The 24,516-nt window shown below is 43.9% G+C and overlaps 1 protein-coding gene across 1 annotated transcript in view; it reads right to left on the reverse strand.

The window, feature by feature from the left end:
- Positions 1-24,516, reverse strand: part of ssbp2a (single stranded DNA binding protein 2a) — a 47,708-nt gene that overhangs the window by 9,621 nt on the left and 13,571 nt on the right. Inside the window, exons 2-5 of the mRNA XM_076269491.1 lie at positions 20,611-20,683; positions 17,791-17,852; positions 17,227-17,311; positions 1,146-1,235 (exon numbers count right to left, since the gene is read on the reverse strand). Of these exons, the coding sequence (XP_076125606.1) occupies positions 1,146-1,235; positions 17,227-17,311; positions 17,791-17,852; positions 20,611-20,683 (310 nt within the window). The remainder of the gene's footprint in view (positions 1-1,145; positions 1,236-17,226; positions 17,312-17,790; positions 17,853-20,610; positions 20,684-24,516) is intronic.

Consider the following 24,516-nt stretch of genomic DNA (forward strand, 5'->3'; position numbering starts at 1 on the left):
TAAAACGCATCATAGGAAGTGGTACATAGGTGAGTAGATCTGTCCTTTTTGTATTGACCATGATCTGCAGCTTTTCTTCAAAGAAATGATGTTGAAATGATTGATTTTGGGTACGGTGTGTGTGTGTGTGTGTGTGTGTGTGTGTGTGTGTGTGTGTGTGTGTGTGTGTGTGTGTGTGTGTGTGTGTGTGTGTGCGTGCGTGCGTGCGTGTGTGTGTGTGTGTGTGTGCGTGCGTGCGTGTGGCGTGTAGAAACTGGGCAAAATGCCTCCGGAGTGAACTGCAGTTTAGGAGTCAGTCCTGACACACACTGACACTTAATCAATGCATTTGCTGCACTTTTCTGAGGCACTCAGACAATCTGGGACAACTGACTGAGAGTCCACAACACAATTAGTGATGGACACACACACACACACACACACACACACACACACACACATACACAAAGAGAGGAAGAGACTTCCATTCGAATACACACACACACACACACACACACACACACACATTTTTCATCCAGACCAAAAAATGGGCAATAATATAACCTTCAAATCTATTTTAATTGATGCCAACACCTACTCAGAAAGCTGGATCTGGAGAGTAGTAGTTCTACATCAGCTCGAGGGAAGAGAGTTACGAACTTGAAAATAAAAGACCTCTAGCTGCTCATTTTCAGGTTAGGGCACAGCCTCTCTACTCAAGAGCAGCATAGTATTAAAACCTGACTGGGACGGAAACCAACAGCTATCTAATCCAGAGTCTATTAAGGCGAGCAGTGGACAATTCATCAGTCTGGGACAGGACAAGACATGAGCACTGGGAAAGGCTGTACGGTGAGGGAAAGAGAGAGGGAGAGAGGGAGAGAGAGAAAGAGAATCAAAAAGGGGGTGGGGCAGAGAGAGAGAGAGAGAGAGAGAGAAAGAGAGAGAGATGGCAAGATACAAAGCGGTTCACCTTGTGTGAGTGAGGAGGCTGAGTGAGGGAGGGGGAAAGGTTTAGCCAGTTCCAAAGGTGATGTCACACTATATAGTAGACACTTTTGTGCTCACCTTCCAAATGCCCCCCCCCCCTTCTGTTTCTCTCTTCTAAAGGTCTCTATCCTTCTCTCTCTTTTTCTCTCTCTATGTGGGAAATGCGGGTCAGATACCTGGAAGAATCCTGGAGGTACGGGTCCCACTGGCATGCCCTCTCCTGGGGGGATGTGCCCGATGACGGGGCTGGAAGCTGCCGCCGCACTCTGAGGACAAGAAAATAACGACCACATTAGTCTGGTGCTGATCCATTGTAATGCTGTAACTTATTCATGTACACACACACACACACACACACTGTGTGTGTGTGTGTGTGTGTGTGTGTGTGTGTGTGTATTGTTTTAAGCAGTGTGTTTGTGTGTGTGTCTGGGTGTGTGTTTGTGTGTGTATGACACACACTTGACCTTATGACAACTGTCTTCCTCAGGAAACCTGTAACTGTTTCCACTCACAGCACTTAAACTTACAGTACCTACTAAGAGAATCTAGGAAAGCCATGAGGATGTAAATCCTACATTACCTCATCTCCATGCTATTTCCAGTATGCCTCAATATACTGTATGCATATTTGTACAGATTTGCACACTGACTTTTTCTGCATTTTTACATGTGTACTCTCAAGAGCCACTTAGATCAGCTTTGTGAGGCTTTGCCTTGAGGAGAAAGAATGACACATTTTCTCCTTGAAGTGCTTTACTCTAGTCGTTTTGAGCCATGCGTACGCTTCAGTGAGATCACAGCCTACTGGTGAGTTCCATCTTTCAAGTGCATGTGTATTCCCAGCATGCAGCAGTGTATCCAAAATAATTCTCTTTGTCATTGCAACTCTGTCACATACAGTAAGTTGGGATTCCTGCACTTCGCCTGTTCCAGGGACAGAGGGCAGTGGTGTGATGGGGAGACAGACACACCTCACTACTGTGAGCAGGGAACAAGCAGAGTGAACGGGAAACAAAGCTCTCCAGCCAAGAAGAGTTTTAGTAGGGGTTATACCGTATCCTGCAAATATACGATACCACACATAGTCACAAATACGCGCGCACACACACACACACACACCATTGTATGTGTGTGTGTGTGTGCGTGTGTGTGTGTGTGTGTGTGTGTGTGTGTGTAAATACACACACCACACCACACAGAGTACAATACACCACACACCTACAATATATTTGCATACAAAAAAACAAAGGCAAGCAACATCAATGGAAACCCTTGGCTGGAGAAAACCCTGCCACCTTTTGTCAAATACATTTGTCCTGTGAATAATTCACTTCTACTACAGCACGGGGGGGCTTGTGTTACGCAAGGCCGTTCTTGGTTTCCTGTGACACTCTAAAAACAACACCATCACCGCCACTCAGCTTTCTCCTGTCATTCAGCATGTATCGCTGACACCATGACGCAAGGAATCATGGGTAGCCAGAGACCCGTGGGTCTCCACAAGACTCTGCCCTGGCGTGTATAGCTGAGAAGGTTGAGCAACGAGCAACCCCCCCCCCCCAAACACACACACACACACACTCTCACACACACAGGTGTTCACACACAAACACACAGGTGTTCACACACACAGGTGTTCACACACAAACACACAGGAGGAATCCGTAACACATGTTCATGTTTAATTTACTTGTGTTTTGCAGTTGATACAGATTTTCTGTGCTTCAGACAACACAAGTGTGTTGTGTTAATGGAAGCCTCTCAAAATAAATGGGTTTTACCCATTTCCCAGAGCTCTCCTTCTTCTGCAGAGTAAACACTGATGTTGATTCGAGATGGCATTCTCACTGCATTATGTGAAACCACACTTTGAAATCTCCTAATTGTTCCTTTGTGAATAACATGTTGTTTGCCTGAGGTGTGCCTTGAATATCAAAAGGTGGCTTTCATACCCTGATAACTCTCAATTGTGTTGTTTTCCAAGCTGAGTTATTGATCAAATTTAAAGATTTAAAGAAGTATCAAGAAAATAAAATCAAAATAGCAGTCTTGTGCATGATTTGATGCATAACTTCTGAATGGTTCTAAAGTTACAACATATGAATATAGATTGTAGAGGAATGTCTTTCTCTGTTGAGGTGAATGCCCCTGCTGTGCTCACATACCCGCTGTCTTACCGTACCGTACGTGAGCCTGTAAATCTGCCTGCCTGTCAATCCCTCACCACATTTCCATATTAATTTGATCTTGTGTAGGAGCTGTGTGTGTGTGTGTGTGTGTGTGTGTGTGTGTGTGTCTGTCTGTGTGTCTGCGCATGTCTGTTAGGCTCTCTGTGTGTGTGTGTGTGTGTGTGTGTGTGTGTGTGTGTGTGTGTGTGTGTGTGTGTGTGTGTGTGTGTGTGTGTGTGTGAATGTATGTATGTGTGTGTGTGTGTGTGTGTGTGTAGGTGTGTGTGTAGGTGTGAGTGCGTGTGTGCCCGTGCGTGCGTGTGTGTGTGTGTGTGTGTCTGCCTCCTCTGCTCAGGGGATTGGAGTGTTCCCCCAGAGACTGGCTGAGATTCATCTCCATTCTCATTAGAGCGACGTGGGCGGAATCACAATGTCTCGTGGCGTCTAGACTGCCTCCCAACCCTAAAAAAAAGCCACATCAGCGTGCGCACAGGCCAACAAAGGAAAATCACTACTCTCTCTCTCTCTCTCTCTCTCTCTGCCTCTCTCTCTATCTCTCTCGCTTTCTGCCTCTCTCTCCCTTTGCCACTTTCTCTCTCTTCCTCTGCAGAGATGCAGAGAAATGAATCAGATGTGGCCAGGGGTACAGTGGAACTGGTTTGAATTAATACCATGAGCTAAGAGTCTCTAGACATTTTATGGCGCTCTTAAGGGCATCATATGAGCTAAACAGGAAGCATTATATCTTTGGGCCAATGAGTTGATTCCCTCTTGACAAAACTCCAACATCAACTCTACTCTGTTTTGTCGGGGGGACGAGGGACTAAACTTAGACTGGCTGTGATGTCAGGATGAGGTGCAGATGGAGGGAGCCTTTGAACCAACAGCCAGCATTATGTTTCACAAAACATGGAACACAATGCTTTTTACTACTGTAGTCTCAAGGCCACCAGCACAAGTGTCAGGAAATAGATGTGACATTGCACAGGAAGGAAGTGCAGTGTTGTACCACCCCAACGCCAATACCCTCCTCCAGACACATACCAGCAGAGAGGCAGAGAGCAGGCCTGTTAAAACACTGTAAGTGGCCACCACTGCTGCAGATGGACGCTGAGAGCAATGTGGAGTTTTCAATAGAAGTATTAATGTAATGAAAAGCAGGGGAATGGGGGTCTGGAGGGTTAAAGACGTGGCATATGTCATCACGCATGCTGAAACACAGGATTTCTTAATGTAGGAAGTGACATAATATTTCTTAATGGAGACTGTGTTCATTGCATGCCATCTCAATTATGTATGGCTTTAAAAACATTGCTTGACAATCTACAGTCCATACCATGGGCGGACTGGCCATCTGGCATACCGGGCATTTTCCCGGTGGGCTGACGCACCATTTGGGCCGATAGAATAGGCTATATATATAATTTAATTATTTTGGCCAACGATCGGCCCAAAGGAAGGACAATCTGCGGCCCATTGGTTACATTTCAATATTGACACTGGACTGATCCAATAACAGCTCACGTCAGACCCCACCCCTCCTATTTTGGCTCAGAGCCAGGATTCTGTGAGCGCATCAAAAGTTAATCGAAGTTGACTACACGAAATTGCGGCGGGTGCCGGTAGTGACAATTGTGCAAAATTAACACCAATGTAGAAGCTTCAAAAATACAATATTGCAAGTAGGCTAGCATATGTCAGCAACATGTTGAAGTTCGTTGAGTTTGAACGAGGATGTAAGCAAGCATACAGAGCAAGGGACAGTGAGCAGTTGGAGAGTGCGAGCCTAGTTGAGGCTACATGATAAGAACTCAGTGGTGAAGCAGGTAGGCTGTGATGCTGACTATGATGATTATGATGACTTATTAATTGCAATAATTATTGATATGGTAGCCTAATGATAACATAGTAAGGCCATGCTGTGATTATAGTAACAAATAGCGCAATTTTCTAAATGAATGATTTACAAACCCGGACAGCAAAATAGTGTCAAATCGATGTTAATTGTTGGTCAGATTGATCAATTTCCGTCAGACGCCCAAAATTCAACATCGATGGCATGAGTGGTGGTTGGTCTCTCAAAGTAGAGAAGGGTTCTATCTTGGAAGGGTTATCATGGTAAAGAAGGGCTGAAAGACTGTAGACTGACGGAAGGTTACAAAACTTCACGTCATGCACAAGCCAACTAAGCTACATTATAACCTTTACAATAGGCTACTGGAAGACACTAAAGATAATTAGTTCATGTAGCTGTACTGTTCCAAAATGTACCAGCAATGTAGGTAGGTAGTATAGCCTACAGGAATAAAATATTTCCAGCAACAGCCCTGTTTATTTTGTGTTGTTTCAGTTGTCCTACAGTGATAACTGGTATAAATTACATTAATGTCTAAGACAATTACTCTTTACACATAGGCTTCAGTATTTTTTGGTGCTGCTGTCAATTGTAGCCCATTAAATCATTTGATGATGATACTTTGAATTCAAGTAGAAACTCTTCTTTAATAATTGCTTGTTAGCCTACTTGAATATGGAGATCATATGCTCCATGCCTACCTCTGATCAGTCAGAGAGATAACCAATGAGGCCTAGGCTACATCACTTTCAGCTGTTTCAATCAGCTGCTGTGCTGCTCGTGTTTTGCCAAAAAATGGAGCACAACTCCATGACAGTTGAAAATATATGCATATTTAAGGGTAATGCAAAGATTTTGTATTCAATTAGGTGTGCCGACCGATTTGAGGGCCGCTTGGTCCAAATATACCAGGGCCGATTTTTGGTCCCAGTCCGCCCCTGGTCCATACCAAGGAATGTATTCTACTGTAGAAAAAATATTTTGAATTTTGAAGACAGCAAAGACAGTAGTGTAAACAAATTAAATCTACCCATCTTAAAAGTTACATAGGTACACTTAGGGATGCTCTGGTTAGAAAACAGCTAAAAGTTTTACATGTAAGACATCAGCCATGATTTTGTTGTGTTGTCCCAAAAACAGATGAACGTAGTATGTAGTATTAACTACCCATCTTCCAGCCACATTCACTGCCTCATAGACGTTTAAATGGCTCTTAAACAGCAGCGGGAGATAAGCTGCCCTTTTTCCTCTCACGCTGGCTGGACATCTGTGACTGACCTGACGTCGGGGTCGCTGAGACGGCTGCACCCTGCCCTGTGAGGCATCCTGACAAACACACACACACGCACACACACACACACACACACACACACACACACATACACAAACACACTCACACACATGCACACAGATACACACACACACACACACACACACACACACACACACACACACACACACACACACACATGCAAACAGATACACACACACACACACATACACACACATACACACACACACATACACACATGCACAGATACACTCTCACACACACACACAAACAGCACCAGAAACAGCCACCACCCCCGACTAACACTGGACTGCCATATCAAGGGGCTTGATGCTTGATTCACACCATAGCGCTTTCCTACAATACAAAAAGAAAACAGTGTCATGGTTTAATGCAGCAGGGCTACACAAACAAGTTCACTGCAGTCTCACATGGAGATGCACTGCACCGTAACAACACATTTAGCATGGCAACCAGGATTAGCAGGGCACAGGATTGCTATACCCCTTGGTGAAATAAACTTCTACCCAACCCCCCCCCCCACCACCACCACCACCCCACCCCACACACACAGTTTTACTGTAATCAACTCCATCCTATCTCCGCCATCTGTAATTACCTCCTTTAGTGTGGCCTCAGATATGTTAAAAGAAGCTCAAGCCACGACAGAGATGGGTATCTCTCATTTTCACTCATGTACCTATATTCTACGCATGAGACAGGACATTTTATTTTGTGATATATGTGTGTGTGTGTGTGTGTGTGTGTGGTGTGTGTGTGTGTGTGTGTGTGTGTGTGTGTGTGTGTGTGTGTGTGTGTGTGTGTGTGTGTGTGTGTGTGTGTGTGTGTGTGTGTGTGGTGTGTGTGTGTGTGTGTGTGAGTGTGTGTGTAGGTGTGTGGACCATGAACTCTATGCTGCTGTACTGTGTGGGGTGCATAATACGATCCTGTACTGATGTCACCCTGCCCACAGGCATGGTCTGTCTCCTTGAGTCATGTTGTGACTTGCAGATGGCGGTGGAACAGCACCAGCACCTGGGCCTACGCACGCACACACACACAAACACACACACGCGCACACACACACACACACACACACACACACACACACACACACACACACACACACACACACACACATATACACACACACACACACAAACAGTTTCTTTCCCCAGAGCTCAGTTCCTCCAGCGGGGGGAGAGGCGGCGGCAAGCGCAAGTCCCATAAGGGTCACTCAAGGACAGCCACAGATTTGAGCTGAACCGCAGAGGACTCAGCCCTGGCCAATCCACTCCTCCCAACTCCCACCTTACTGTCTCCACACTGCTGCCAGACAGCTATTACAGAGGCAGCCTAAAAAACTGTGTGTGTGTGTGTGTGTGTGTGTGTGTTGTGACTGTTTGTGTTGGCCAGTTTCTGTGTGTGTGAGAGTTTGTACATGTGTGTATGTGTGTGTGTGTGTGTTTGTTTGTTTCCCATTGCCGCAAATCAAAACAGTATAAAAAAAATAAAAAAAGCCAAAGTTTTCAGTCTACTTTCACAGTAAATATGCCTTGAATTTTGAAAAGCAAAGGAAAAAGGGAAAGAGAGAGGAGGAAGGAAAGAAAGAGAATGAGAATGACAGGACACAAGGAGAGATAAAGAGTCAAAAGAAAGTGTTGTTGACTTGAAATTCTGTGCTTATCTGTGCAATGTCATCTTATAATTCTAATCTAATAATAACTGTTCTGATTATGTATCAGATGAGAAACCACTGAAAATGACATCCCTAATATCAGCATCGCCCACACTAGCTGAACAAGCTAAGACTGACATTTTTCACCAAAACAAACGCAAAAGCACAGGGAAAATAAATAAATATGTAAGCCAGAGTGCAAATATCTGCCTCGGCACAGAAAGGAGTGAAATTCTCATTAACATGCTCGACTTGCCCGCAAAAATATTCCAAAGCCATTTCATGCTGGCGTGAGCCTCTGTCTCTTGTGTTTAATCTGCTCGTGTTTGTGTGAAACGCTCTGCCCCATCACAAAGCGGCGAGGACGAGTGTGTGGACGTCAGAGCACTTGGCCTCGTCCTATCACACCGTGTCGTGCCGTGCCACTCAACGGTGACACAGATTCAGAGATGGAGTGAATGGGTGGGTGAGTGTTGAGAGATGGCACTGGGTATAAAAGGCCTCTTGAGACGTGTGGACCAAAGAATGATAACCATGCTGCCACAAAAATTGGTGTGCTATCGTGACATGCGGGGGAAGAAAAGATTCACGTTGTAGTGAACTGTGACTTGTATTCACATTCGTGTTGAGTGTACAGACAGTTAAACAGTACAGTACAGTACTTGGTAAAACACTAGATTGTTTCTTGTTATAGAGCCTGAAACTAACAACTGGAGCAGCTACCGTACTTATGATCTCAAAAACTACCATCCCATCTCCAACCTGCCATTTATTTCCAAACTCCTTGAGCGCACTGTAACCACACAACTCCAAGAACACCTGACTGCTCATGCCCTATGGGAATTCACACTAAGCCCTCCCACACACTCCCCCAAATTAAACCATGAGAAGACAGAAGCCATACTCATTGCCACACCATCTGTACTGAAAAAGCTCAAACAATCACAGTCATACATCCCTGGCTACTTCACCACCACTACCTCTGAAGTCAAAAACCTTGTTGTCATAATTGACTCTACCCTTTCCTTTGACTCTCACATCAAATACATCACTAAAACAGCCTTCTTCCACCTCAAAAACATTTCTAAACTCCGCCCGTCCCTTAACCCCACCACTGCTGAGACTCTCATTCATGCTTTCATAACCTCCAGACTTGACAACTGCAATGCCCTGCTTTGGTGTCTCAGCAAAGAGATTAGACAGGCTACAATACATACATAATTCCTACAAGAGTTCTCACTAGGGCTGTCACTTTACGTTCGAAAATCGATTGCACAATCGATTGGACCAAACAACACAAGTTTCGAAAACTAAAATAGGGAATCGATTTTAACCAAATATGTAAACTATTAATTGTAAATGAATTAAACAAATAAAAAGGATAGATGTAACAAAATTCACAAACAAGAATATAAGAATATAAGGAATTCCCACCAATTTTACGCACAGGAAACAGCTGTTTCAATCAGCTGCTGTGCTGCTCGTGTTTTGCCAAAAAATGGAGCACAACGTCATCAGTCTGTGCGACATGAGAGAGACGAGTGATATGGTGATAGGCCCCATAGATATATGTATATATCTATGGATAGGCCCTAATAACTTTAGGAGTTCGATGTGGAAGTACTTCGGATTTTTGCTATATCAAACTATGGAGAAGAACAAAGCGGTAGGCTATGCAAACTGTGCAATCGAGTTCTACGTAGGCGAAATTTGTTTGACATTTCTAATCGTAAACACAGACACAGCTACGTTGAAGCCTGCAGTAATGTTTGTCACGGATGTAATGGCAGTCCACTCTGCTTATTGTTTTTCGAGAAATGTTGCACTCCTGTTTGTCATTGTGCACGAAACTTCACGCCAATAAATCATCAGGAATATTGCTGGCTTGCGTCTACAAGCGCCCTCTTTACATTCGTCCTAATGACTGTTAGTTGTTTGTGGATTGGCCTATATTTGGTATTGAAAACGGAAACGTCAATGTCTTTAGACATTATAAAATCGATTTTACAAACGATTAAATTAACACTTATGTCTCAAAAATCGAACAGCATTTTTTCACAAAAGTGACAGCCCTAGTTCTCACCCGTACCAGGCCCTGGCAACATATCACTCCCATCCTCCATCAAGTACACTGGCTCCCTGTACTCAATTCAATTTAAAATCATCCTTCTTGTCTTCAAAGCACAACATAATCTTGCACCCTCTTATCTTTCAAGCCTCCTGACCCCATACCAACCAACCCGCACCTTACACTCCACTGATGCCCACCTCCTATCCACCCCCACTGCACATCTCCGTTCCATGGGTGACAGGGCTTTTAGCGTGGCTGGCCCCAAACTCTGGAACTCCCTCCCACTTGCACTATGTCAAAGCACTTCACTTCACTTCACGCAGCGAAGCGGCGGTCATATAGGTTTAGTCAGATTTTTTTTTTTTTTTTTTTTTTTTTTTTTTTCTTTTTCGCATGTCCAAATTTCTGTCAATGATTCCCGGGACACTGAAAGACCGGGGTAGACGAAACTTGGTGGGCATGTAACCCCATATGGATAGCATGGAACCATCGTTTTTCGTTTTGATCTGTAGCCCCCCCGCTGGACTGCACCCCCCGAAAGGAGGGTAGGGCAGACACAGTTTTCTGTGAATATCTCGAGAACCGTAAGGTTTAGGAGGACCATTTTTTTTTGTATGTTGATCTCAAGGGGCCATGTCAACCCATTCCATAACCACTAATTTCATGTATAGCGCCACCTAGTTAAACACAAAAAAGTAAAAATGAGGTGTTGTAATCGCAGGTATCTGTGACCTAACATAGTCAAAACTGCACGAAATTGGAAGTGTAGGATCGATCATTATGACACCCTCTGAATGCACGCCAAGTTTCGTGGAATTCCGTTCATGGGGGGCCACACAATAAATTCATTTATGTTACTATACACCAACTGGCCTGTAGGTGGCCGGAGACAGTTTTCTGTGAATATCTCGAGAACCGTAGGGCCTAGGAGGTCCACCTTTTTTTTGTATGTTGATCTCAAAGGGCCATGTCAACCCATCCCATTACCACTTATTTCATGTATAGCGCCACCTAGTTAAAAATTAAAAAGCAAAAAATTAGGTGTTTTCATCACAATATCTCTGGCTGACATGGTCAAAACTGCACGAAATTGAAAGTGTAGGATCATTATGACACCCTCCGAATGCATGCCAAGTTTTGTGTACTTTCGTTCATGGGGGGCCTTACAATAAAACAATTTATGTGTACATTTAGTGACGTACACCAACAAGGATTCCCGGGACACTGAAAGACCGGGGTACACAAAACTTGGTGGGCATGTACCCCCACATGGATAGCATGGAACTGTCATTTTTCGTTTTGATCTGTAGCCCCCCCCCGCTGGACTGGACCCCCCGAAAGGAGGGTAGGCCAGACACAGTTCTCTGTGAATATCTTGAGAACTGTAGGGCCTAGGATGACCATTTTTTCCGTATATTTGCCTCCAGGGGTCATGTTAGCCCAGTTCATGTGCACACATGTGCACAAACAGATACACACACACACACACATTCACAGTAATCATGACACATACTCACACAGTAGACATATGTACGCTTCCATGCACAGGCACATACGCAGGCACGCACACACACACACGCACACACACACACACACACACACACACACACACACACACACACACACACACACACACACACACACACACACACACACACACATAACATAAACATAACACAAACAATCAAGAATTTCTCATAATTATGAACAGGCAAGATGGAGGTGGGGTTGTATAAAATGAATTTTACATGTGAAATCTATGAACTAATCATGTTTTGGTACTTGTTGTCTAGCAGATACCAGTGAGAATTGAGTGTGGATAATGCAATTTAGTGAGACAGTTAGAATCATATAGGCCTTTCAGCGTGATTTCTTTTTGTGGAAAAAATGTGCTGGACTGGGCGGCGGTCATATTTTGTACCGATCTGCGGTACATCTAGTTATTATTATTATTATAACTCTTATTTGACACAACCCCGTAGACTCAAAACATTAGCTACTTATGTTGTAGCACAATATGATCAAGGGGTTTGTGTAAGTGAGTGGCTAGCTCCTTATGTAGTTTATGTCGAAGCGTAGCAATATTTAGATTTTAATTACGAGTGAAAGAAAGTTATTAACTTGTTTTTGGTGGCAACTGTAACTTGTAAATGTTCTCAAAACATTGTACATCATATGCTATACTTAAGTGAACCCATTCTTCTCTGATTAGCCCTCGTTTGATTTATTGGGTGCGTTCAGCTCCTTGATCATGACTACTACAATGAGGCACTGAGACAGATGTCTTTGTTTATATGAAGCTTTGGGTGTGGATCTAACTAAAAGTGAGATCCAGAAGGGTAGGAACTGAGTTAGTTTTGCTTTTGTTTGTGTTTGAATGACTGCTGACCTTATAAATACGTCACAATATGCTTATTTATACATACTATCAAGCAGAACAGAGTAATCAAGGTAAAGACTACAGATGACGATGAAGAAGCTGTAGTTGTGATGATTTTGGCCAAGGGTAGCTGACTTGAACTGGAACTGCTGTGAGAATTCTCAAAAAATTGCAGATAAAATTGGGGTCAGCTTCAGTTTCATAAAACTGATAAAAAAATAATAATAATTTCCATGACTGCAGATGTATTGAGATTATTAAAGATAACTGTAACCCACAATTTCAACTGTGGGAAATTCTTAAATTTTTGTACCGATTGAAAAGCAATAGCTTGCTGTGCATTCCTGTTTGGGGGCAAAAAAATCTAATATAAACAGTTTCCATCTTAATTTCCCATCAAATTTGACCCTTAAATTTGTGGCCATTCATGTGTCCATCTTACACCACCAAGGTCAGGAAAAAACAATATTTCCAACATCAGTCTTTATTTGGGGCTTTACCAAGCACCAAGCAGCGAGCAGGAGAGGATGTAAGAGTAGACAGTGTTTATGAGTCACTAGGCCCATTCAGATGGGCTTTGCTCATTTAGCTCCGGGAGAGGGACTTAGAGGGCACTTACAGAGCTGTAAATGATATTTCCTGCCTGAAAATGGCAGAACTTCAACAGTGGAAATCAATAAAGACTTGACAGTTCATTTCTCTGTCTTCTCTTTTATCTTCATTGGGAGGTTTCCTGGAATGCTACACCTCCGCTGGCGAATGAATCATGGACAAGCATGGAGACACACGTAACCGCATACCCACAGAAGCACTTCCCGTGTACACCAAAGTGCACACACGTGTAAACACACACACACACACACAAACACACACACTGTGCAATATGCTCACACATTTTGGATTGTGGTGGGCCACAATCACAAACAGTACAAAGAGGTGGCTCCTCAACACACACACACACACACACACACACACACACACACACACACACACACACACACACACACACACACACTGTAGTCTACACACTGTAATCTAATGATTTGAAGCTACAAACAGCATATAGACTAGCATATAGCTTCTATATAACCTCCGGAAGGTCCCTAAAGTTTGCATGAAGAGGTCTATTCCTCAGGCCACAGACATACTGCATGAGCAAACTGTGTGATAAGAGCAAAAGAAGTCCACACCCTAACTGTGGCTCTTTCCACAGTTTCCATGATCACAGAAACATCTGCGCTCAAACCCTGGCCAATCACTTTTATTAAGAGAAGACATCAAGGCAGCTTTTGTATTTCTTATTAAAAATCAAAATTGCCTGCCAAGGAAAATGACACTGTTACTAACTGTGACCTGAATGGAACCAACTACAGCGTTGTGATTAATCACATCAGAAAGAAATACATATAAAAAAAACATACATGGTGGAGACTAACAAAGTTTGGCTTTACTAAACAAATTGTGAGGAATGTATGAATGCAACCATGTTCTTTTTGGTCACATATCTCTGTGCAGGCCGTGCGAGGTTGTCTGTTGCTCTGTTTGTCCCTCCACCCTCCCACCCCTCCCTTCTGGACTTCCATGCCAGCAAGCTCAGAGACTGTGGAGCCTGCAGGAGGGTGACATCATCTCACTGGAGCCTCTTTCAGCAGGGACCAATCCATCATCCCTCCAGTGCACCTCCACCAACCTCTCTCTCACACACGCACATGCACACACGCATGCACACACACACACACACACACACACACACACACCTCCACTAACCTCTCTCACACACATACACACACACAATCTCTCTCTCTCTCTCTCTCTCTCTCTCTCTCTCACACACACACACATCTCCACCGATGCCTCTCACTCTCTCAGAAACACACATACGCACACACACACACACACCTCCACCAGCCTCTCTCTCTGCCCCTCTCTCTCTCTCTCAGAAACACACACACGCACACCTCCACCAACCTCTCTCTCTCTCACACACACACACACACACACACACACACACACACACACACACACACACACACACACACACACACACACACACACACACACACACACACACTCACACAAACACACACTCTCTCTCCATCTCTCCCCTCCATCCCAGAAACACAGACACACACACACATGCACACAAACACACACACACACACAAACACATGCACACACACACACACAATACTGCACCGCCACAAGCCTTGCCTTGCCTGCTTAACCTTGAAAAGAACATCACAGCATCCAATCCAGAAACACCTCTTTTACTTAGCCATGTTTCCCTCATTTGCAAGACTAAATATCCCTCATGGTTAATTCATCAGATCATGATAAACCCAAGGAGGAACAAGATTCTGAACAACCTCTGACAAAATACAGACTTATCCAAGTTCGAAGAAAAACACAAACACAGAGGAGCCAAATCAGTTCCAGGACAAATACAGGGTTCTACTTCTGTGTTTCCATCACACAAAATAGCACCATGGTCAAATCAGACACATGAAATAACCTCTGTGTCTTCCAACCCCAGCACGGAGAATAAATTAACCAAATGTGACAGTACAACGAATCCTTGCGATACTGGGTTGGAGGAGCTGGTAGGGGGACAGTTGGTAAGTGTTCTTAACAGTCTTCTGTAATAAACTCTGGGTTCGCTAACTATGTAGTTGGTGCTTCGTTTTAAGTGTAGGGACCCTGAGCAAGCTACTGACGAGGTTTGGTGATGTTTTGAACAATATTACTGGTTAAAAAATTATATTTGGAAAGCGTTTCGCTCATGGCCCTTAGCTCATCCACTGTTTGCGATTTGGGGCTATAGCGTATGTTAGAATGTTGTGAGAATCCTGTTCTGACTTATGAAACAGCATATAGAGAGGAGGTTCAGCACCTAGCTATGTGGTGCAAAAATAATAACCTGGCACTCGATACCCAGAAGACCAAGGAGATCATTGTGGATTTCAGGAAAGCCAAAAGCATGGCACACATCCCCCTCCACATCAGCGGTGCTGAGGTGGAACGTGTTTAAGTTCCTTGGGGTACACATCACTGAAAATCTTTCTTGGTCTCTCAACTCTTCCAGTTTGGTGAAGAAGGCGCATCAGCCTTCACTTTCTACGAACCCTGAAGAAAGCACACCTACAGTATGTCCTAGGATTCTAACAGACTTATACCGTTGTACCATTGAGAGCATACAGTACTCACTAACTGCATCTCTGTATACGGCAACTGCAGCGCTGCTGATCGCAAGGCACTACAAAGAGTAGTGAAATCTGCCCAAAGGACTATTGGCTCCCAACTCCCCTCCATCCACGACAGATATCATAAACGCTGTAAAAACAAAGCCAAATCCATTGTCAAGGATGCCACCCACCCAAACCATGGTCTTTTCAGTCTACTTCCGTCTAGCAGGCTCAGGTACAGCTTCTTTCCAGAGGCTGTAACACTGCTGAACAAAACCTCACCTCCTGTCTAGCATTTGCACTTTAGCTGTTACTAGTTTACCTGTTTCGCTACTTTCGCTAAACACTGTTTTTTTTGTTTTTTTACTTTCGCTACTGCATTGTTTACCTGTTTACATTGACTGTATTGCACTGCTTACCTGTTTACATTTACTCCTATTTCACCTATGACCTTGCAATGCTAACACCCCATACTATACATTATATTTATATAATATATATTTGTTTTTAATATATTTTATATTCCATAGCCTGCCCATAAACCTGTGCAATATACTGTACATATTATATAGAATGTCTATTTATACTCAACATATATACTCTGTATACATATTTATCTCTGACATGTCATCTGGAAAACCTGTATTTATCCAACTGTACACTGTACATTATTAATCTCTATTGTATACACAACCATACTCTACCTGCACTTGGTATTTAATGCTTCTTTGCACTTCTGGTTGGATGTCAACTGCATTTCATTGGCTCTGTACCTGTACTCTGCTAAATGACAATAAAGTTGAATCTAATCTAATCTAATACCGGAGCAAGCTCTGTAGTGGTTGATCAACGAAAAATCCTGTCTCCACAGGTTATTTGATGTGTTTTAATGCAGAAAAAAACCCTGGGGTAAATTTTCGCTGGAGTTACACTTTAATTATTCTTTAATTATATTATCGTAAACGTGCTAATTACCAACCATTTCGTTCGAAAATTCTTAAAACAATGATGTTTTTTAATACTTCAAAATAACATTTGCTAAATGAACCTTACATTTTTCAGTAGCCATAGGTGTGTAGATTTGAACAAAATCTAGTTTGGTTCTTAACGGGGCTTTTACTGCCTGAAATATCCAATTTTGTTTACCACGCTCAGAGGTTAGTGCTGGGCTAGTGGGTGCTTATTCCCAAACTTTCTCACCGCACATCAACGGTTAGCCCGAGAATTCTCGTCGGCAAATCAAAATTCCAATGGAGCTCCAAGCGGATTTGTACACACAGCCTTACAACACTGTTTGCAGCTCTTCAAGTCACGGTAAAATGTAATTTTTGGTACATAGCTAATTTAGATAAACTTATGGTGTGGGTGCTTGCGTTTCTTTAGGAATTTGCCGTCTTGGTTTGTATAGAAATGAAAATTAAGTGACACATACACGTAAGAGGTTGGACATACGTGACGGTTGGTAATATGTAACGTTCCTATATGTACTTTACTTTTTAAATTATTCTTTAACAAATGCCATTTCATGTTTTAATTTACTATTACTCTTTGCTTTTGTTTCTGTAAAGCACATTGAATGACCCCTGTGTATGAAATGCGCTATATAAATAAACTTGACTTGACTTGACTTACGTAATCGTGGAAGGCCTTGGCCTCGCTGGAGTGCTCGCATGTCTCTCTTCTCTCAGGTGCTGCACAGTACAGGTCCCAGAACACACTGCAGCCAACAGATAATGGGCCAAGACAGACAAACATGGCCAGTGAGTATGAATGATTACATTAATACAGAGGTCAATTTTGTTCAATTGTTTTACAACTTAATAATGTAATAACAAGTCAAGCAATAGTGTGACCAGTCATTAACATGTCCCCTAGTCGACAGGAAGACAACACACAAATATGTAAAAGTTATGTAATTTTTGTTCTAAGAAGAAGAGAAAGGTGGATTGATAACAGCTTGGTTCACACCACAGGTGATCTTAGGAGAAGAGAGGATACGCATGCTAGGTGATCACAGGGGATCTTAGGAGAAGAGTGGATACGCATGCTAGGTAATCACAGGTTATCTTTGGAGAAGAGTGGATACCCATGCTAGGTAATCACAGGTGATCTTAGGAGAAGAGTGGATACGCATGCTAGGTGATCACAGGGGATCTTAGGAGAAGAGAAGCTATGCATGCTAGGATGTGCACTCACCACCACCAGGAGTGAAGGAATCCTGGAGGCTCGCCGAGTGTGATGTTCTTCTCCCAACGTATCTGGCAACAAGCGAACAGGGCAGCGATTCACTGGAACATTTCCCACTCGGTTTGTATTACACCAGCGCTACAGTTACAACGTGTGTGACATCTAAAATTCATAAGTCATTATGGAAATGGATTTTGTTTTCTGTTGAATTTCAACTCTCAAGTGTGTATCGCTCAGAATACTAAAAACAAAGCACAAGACACTCACACACACACCTGAAGTGCAGGCAACTACCCCTTTACTTTCCAGACCAATCAACCTGTTTTATTAGCTAACAAACAAACATCAAAAGCATTTCAGCTAAACGGGCGCTGCTTAATGAGGTCCATCCTTGACTGAGGCCCGTGGCCTCATGGGAACTTCTGGGTGTTGCTCGGCCCACTGGTGCATCGTGGGTGGCCTGTAGCCGACACCAAGCCATGCATGTTGAGGCACAACCAGCAACCTCACATGGAGATTCAGGAATGTTGCTGCATAACTTTCTATTTGTCTTTGGCCATGGTTCTGTTCTTACTGTTCAGAACAGTTCAAAGAGACTTGCATATGTTCCCAGGTGTCTTTCTGCCAATTTCTTCTCGTCTTTACAGGACAGATGAGCAGCAGATGATGAGAAAACACACACCTGAATAACTCTTCACAAGCAGCGGCAAATATTGCCTACAGCCTTCATTTTTATGACAATGAGCTGCATTGCTGTCACAGTTTTGTACATTCTGAAACGTCTCAAAAAGTCCTTTACAATTTATCCAGAGACACAGGTGTAAATCTGGACTTCAGGAAGCGGCAAACAAAAACCATTTAATAACCCTAACCACTGTAACCGTCCAATTCACCTGAAGTGAAACTCCAGCTGAAATCTCCTGCTCACACAGACATTCAGAAGAGGATGAACTAAGGAGCACATTGTCCCCTAAGCTGCTATTTATTGCATCACGCTCCAGAGACAGTCCTGTGCCTGAGCTCTAGCGCTGGAGAGCCGACCGGCCACCCGCCCTGCCTCAATGTCCTCATTGTGCTGCCCACACACTCACACCTGTGTGACGGCCACTGCTCCGGCTTAAAGGCACAGCCTGCAGCCTGGCACAGTGACGGCAATGAGAGAGTATGAGGGAGAATGTGTGTGTGTGTGTGTGTGTGTGTGCGCGCTCGTGTGTGTGAGTAAGAGAGAGAGAGAGGGAGAGTTTTTTTTTAGATGTCTACGCATGATGAGATCATAGTTTTGTTCTCCTCATATCTACTGTGGTACGTGTTTGAGTGTGTTAGTGTGTGTGTGTGTGTTTGTGTGTGTCTTCATGTCCGGATGTTTGCCCATGTGTCTGTTTTTTGTGTGAGTCAATGCCTGTCTTGTTGTGAGTGTCTGTTTGTGTGTGTGTGTGTGTGTGTGTGTGTGTGTTTGTGTGTGTGTGTGTGTGTGTGTGTCTGTGTGTCTGTGTGTCTGTATGAGAGAGAGAGCATAACTGTAAACACAGAGGGCGTGCCCACAGCCCCCATTATCTTCCATCTGAGGGCCAGTATTGTTTGGGAGAGGCTGCCCTCGCGTCTGGGACCAGGCCAGGCTGGGCAGGGCTGGGTTGTTTGCTGCACCCGCTAGGACTGACTGCCACTGGTGTCTGGGTGGGTGGCACAGGGAGAGGGGACAGGAAGAGGAAAAGGACACAATGGAGGGGATGGTTTTGGTATTGTGTGTCGTTCGGGACACACACCTTCAGCCGTCTGGAGTTGGCCATACTTATATTGAGTCCCCCCCATTAATTCATCTCTCTCTCTCCTCATGTTCTGCTATATATAAAATAACACTCAGTCTCCTTCTAATGGTGGGCCAAAACAGCCAAGCAGTCAAAACAAAACCCCTTTCCGAATAAAGCCGCCCTCCTGAGCGGAATGTTTGTTTGAGCAACCGATATAAACACATCTGTCTGCTGAACCTGGCTCGAGTGGATAACAGCCTGTTAAAAGCACAGTTTACACACTGCTAATGCAGCTCAGATAATGGGCCCTCCTAACTCAAACAAGGAGGACACGCTTCTCATCTCATCTCGTCTCGTCTCCTCTGTTCTGTGCTGGCTGAATGCCTACACTCTATCCTAACCACTTCACATCTACAGATGCAGTGCTGCATCAGCTCTTATGGACAACAAAACCTGAGAAGGACAACAACACAATGGCAAAGGATATAGCCCTTTGTAATAAGAAACCTACACTTCTCTACACTTCTCTCTCTACACGACATCTCCGTTATGGTGGACTTTCTGAACAATGCAGTAGCATTTAATCTCAGGGACTTCACCAACCCCCCCCCCCCCCCCCCCACCCCACACACACACACACACACACACACTCAGTCACACACACACACACACACACCTCCAATCCATTTGCTGGACGCTGGGTGACCTCGGTGGCCTGCCAGCTCAGCACTGATTCAATTCAATTAGCCCTGGCCTCTGCATCACTGGCTACAACTCAGAGGACCATTGCATATGGCAGATATACTACATGACTGTTTGTCTGTGTATGTGATTATGTGTGTATGTGCGTGTGTGTGTGTATGTGAGTGTGTGTGTGTGTGTGTGTGTGTGTGTGTGTGTGTGTGTGTGTGTGTGTGTGTGTGTGCGTGTGTGTGGGTATGTGCATGTGCGTGTGTGTGTATGTGCATGTGTGTGTGTGTGTGTGTGTGCGCGCGTGTGTGTGTGTATGTGCATGTGTGTGTGTGTGAATAAGAGAGAAAAAATAAGATGGAGAAGAGATAGCTCATTTTAGCTCCCCTACCTCAGAGAGGAATGTCTGTGCTGACTTCTGGGCTCCAACGTGCAGCAGGTATTCATACACATACAGAGCTAATCTGGAGAGAAGAGGAGGAACAGAGAGAGGGGGAGGGGGATAGGGAGAGAGTGAGAGAGAGAGAAGAGGGGTAGATAGTGGGAAAAGATATGTGAGTTTTCAGATCTGTGCATTATTTCAAGACATAAGGTCAGCTGCAGTGGAATGGTAAATTGTGACCTATCTCAAACCCTCTACCATACCAGCCAAAGCAAATATATCCTGTAAAGTCAACTCAAACAATTTAGATACATGTAATGTTAAGATACTGAGATGGCATTTCCATGTGGTCATGGTAGTGTTGAGGATAACGAGCTGGATTTGCAAGCAGTAGCCTGAAAATCTGTGAGTTCGATTCCCAGCTGCCACCATTGTGCCCTTGGGCAAGGCACTTAACCCCAAGTTGCTCCAGGGAGTCTAGTCCTGCAATCTGTAAGTAGAGCCCGACCGATAAATTGGAATCGGCGTTTATAACAGCGAAAATTATTTTGAAATTAAGTAAAGGAAAGCTAAATACTGATCCTTCATCTAAATTTCCAGTATTGTCTTTCCAGCTTAACATTACAGTAAAATAATATTAGCACTAGTTGGGGCTATCTTGATTGTTGGGGTATTTATGAAACATAAAAGCGGTTATACGAGTAACTTATATTAGGCCTACCATAAATTTTCTAACCATACTGACAGTACCTAAGGTAGTTAGCCACAACGATGGAGTTAGATAATGCCATTGTTTGTCTAGGGTGACAATTCATCCGGATTTCAAGCCCACTGTCCGGACCTAAGTAGGCCTAGTGTTCTCCTTTGTGGGCGTTTGTCTGCATTTTTGACAAGTGCTCCACAGCACACAATGCTTATAAGTAGTTATAATACAAGTACTCCACAGCAAACAATGCACATACATACTGCACAGCTATGTACCAGCTGGCTACCTCACCGCACCAATGTAACCTGCCTTATGAATTGCTAAGCACAGCCCTGTACTCGCCAAGACTTGAACCCACAAAAAGCAGCACCTTGGATCTGGAGTCCCAGGCTGGTAGCTCTTACTAGCATGACTCTTATAAATGACTTCACATTAGTCGCGGCATGCGCTGTGCTCGCCACTAGGATGCTCTTGGTTGAGATTTTTGTTGTGCTTGCCGCCTGGCTCAGCGCAAAATACCTATGATTTACAGCGCGACGCAGTCAAAGTTCCACATGGTTGAACTTCGACTGTGACACGCACAAGAGCAAGCGGCAAAGCAGCAAAATGACACTTGCGCTGCGCTTTGCTCACGCAATGGCGGACCAGCTCATGCGCGCGCAAGCTATTGAAAATAATGGCTTTCATAGCGCAGCGCTGTCGTTTGCACATGTAATGTGAACCCCTTATAAGGCGTCAGGAGGGAGGTTTACCCAACGTACTGCACAGCTACATACCAGCTAGCTACTATTACACCACCCCTACTTTATAGTACACATGCATGCTCCACTTTCCCTTTTAAACACAAATGATGACTATCAACAATCTTTTTGATGCATTTCTGCACAGAAGCGCTCGCATGAAGTGGAAAAACTTCATACAGAGGTCAATTTTGTCCCTTCTTGCCTTCTATTCTCTATTCTCGCTGGGTCACGGCTAGCCTAGAAATCTAGACGCACCCTAGCGGCGGCAAATTAATTTGCTCAGCCTGTACGTCTATAGAACCATAGGAATTTCTATTGGCTTAACACCGTGGATGTTCTCCAATCACAGCGCTCTATTTCGTTAGAGTCTTAAGGCGGGCTTAACAGGATAACGACATCCTGCGACGGTGAACAACAAGGAAGGTGGCTATGGCGAACGAAGAGCGGTTGTTTGAATCGGCGTTGGCGTCAACTTTGGAGGAGTTGGACTTGTGCTTTTCTTTGAAAGTAGAGCAACACAATGCACTTAAGTCATTCCTTTCGAAGAAGGATGTATTTGCCGTTTTTCCGACCGGATACGGATATGGTCGTAGCGCTGGCCTATTGCATGCCTACGCAGTTTGAAAGACAATTCTCTGCCCGCCCCTTGGATTAAGCAGGTGAATGATTCGATTCCAGACTATACATTTCAATGATATAGGATGGCCCGCCAGGCTAGGTCACGGCTGCAGTGCGGTTCAAACTGTGACCGAGACGCAGACATGGCAGAGGCAGTGTGGCTGCTGTAACATGTGAACATGGGCGCCAAAATGAAAATCAACATGCAATGAAGCCGTTCCGCAGACGCAACACAGGCAATGTGTTCATATGAGAGTGTGGACATTTTCTTACATTATGCAATTTTCCTTTCCAATCACACAAAGTATCACACTGTTTAATGTTATTAACAGTGAGTAAAAAAACACAAAAAATACCATCATAAAGCAGAAAGTAAATACCTTGAAGACCTTGTGGCAATGGTCTTTATCACAGATAAGAACAAAGACCATTTCATTAGAATACCAGGTAGTTAGGCCTATTTAAACACAATGTCCCACCTTGATCAGAACTTTTCAATATGCTAAATATTAAAGTCAATATTTACATTGTGTTTATTAAAAATTAGGCCCCAGCAGTGGCGCGACTGGCTGGGGCACCTGCACCGTACGCCGGCGTCCCGGGTTCGATTCCCGCCCCGTGGTCCTTTCCGGATCCCACCCCGACTCTCTCTCCCACTCACTTCCTGTCAGTCTCCACTGTCCTATCTAATTAAAGGCATAAAAAGCCCAAAAAAAAAAAAAAAAAAAAAAAAAAAAAAAAATTTATATCGGCTGATTTATCATTTATATCAGTTTCTAAAATCCTCAAATATCAAAATTGGTATCGGTCTATAAAATCCCATATCATACATGCTCTATCTGTAAGTCACTTTGGATAAAAGCGCCAGCCAAAGGAGACTCCTTATATATATGACTCTGAGTCTGAGGGTCGCACTCATGGTGGCAGTACAGGGAGGCAGCCGTGGCCTACTGGTTAGCGCTTCGGACTTCGGACGAACCCCGACCAGTAGGCACGGCTGAAGTGCCCTTGAGCAAGGCACCTAACCCCTCACTGCTCCCCGAGCGCCGCTGTTGTTGCAGGCAGCTCACTGCGCCGGGATTAGTGTGTGCTTCACCTCATTGTGTGATTACTGTGTGCTGAGTGTGTTTCACTAATTCAAGGATTGGTATAAATGCAGAGACCAAATTTCCCTCACGGGATCAAAAAAGTATTTATACTTATACTCAAACTACATAAAGGTTATTAGTGCATCTGACAAGTGTAGCGGGGTTTAAAGGCCAAAACCATACAGTATGTGTCTCCATTGGATCTTCACTGGTAAATTTCAACAAAGTACCAAAGTCACCTCTGCTCTCCTCACATCTTTGTATCTCAATGAGATTCCTAGGGACACTAACAGCATAATCCAATCATTATCATTGTCTACCCATTTCGTTCCCTCTCTAACTCTCTCTCTCTCTCTCTCTCTCCCTATTACCCTCAACACTTCTTTGGTCTGGTGACAATTTAGCAACAGAGCGAAAAAGTAAAGAACAAAATGTTTCCCACCGTTTGGTACCAAGCTGTTGCTGTGACAAGCTCTGCAGAGCAGTATGAGATAACCTGACATCTTGGTATTCCTTATGAATAAAACATGTACAGGACACTTAGACTGAACGCATAAAGCTTTTGTTCTTTAGTCTATACTATGCAGGGACAATTTAATGTAGCACACATACTCCATCAAATTGACATCACACAATAACATTATGAGTATGAGAACAGTTAAAATTGCCCACAAAGTGCAAATTCTCCGTAATAAACTGCAGGAATTGTTTGTTGAAGGGTTCTTATGAGTATTATTATCTTTTAAGTTCTTTATGTGCT

Source organism: Alosa pseudoharengus, unplaced genomic scaffold (genome assembly GCF_046254945.1).
Source record: "Alosa pseudoharengus isolate Yale_2024_CS ecotype anadromous, Long Island Sound unplaced genomic scaffold, YU_APseudo_1.1 YU_APseudo_1.1_scf_6, whole genome shotgun sequence".
NCBI classification, from domain to species: Eukaryota; Metazoa; Chordata; class Actinopteri; order Clupeiformes; family Clupeidae; genus Alosa; species Alosa pseudoharengus.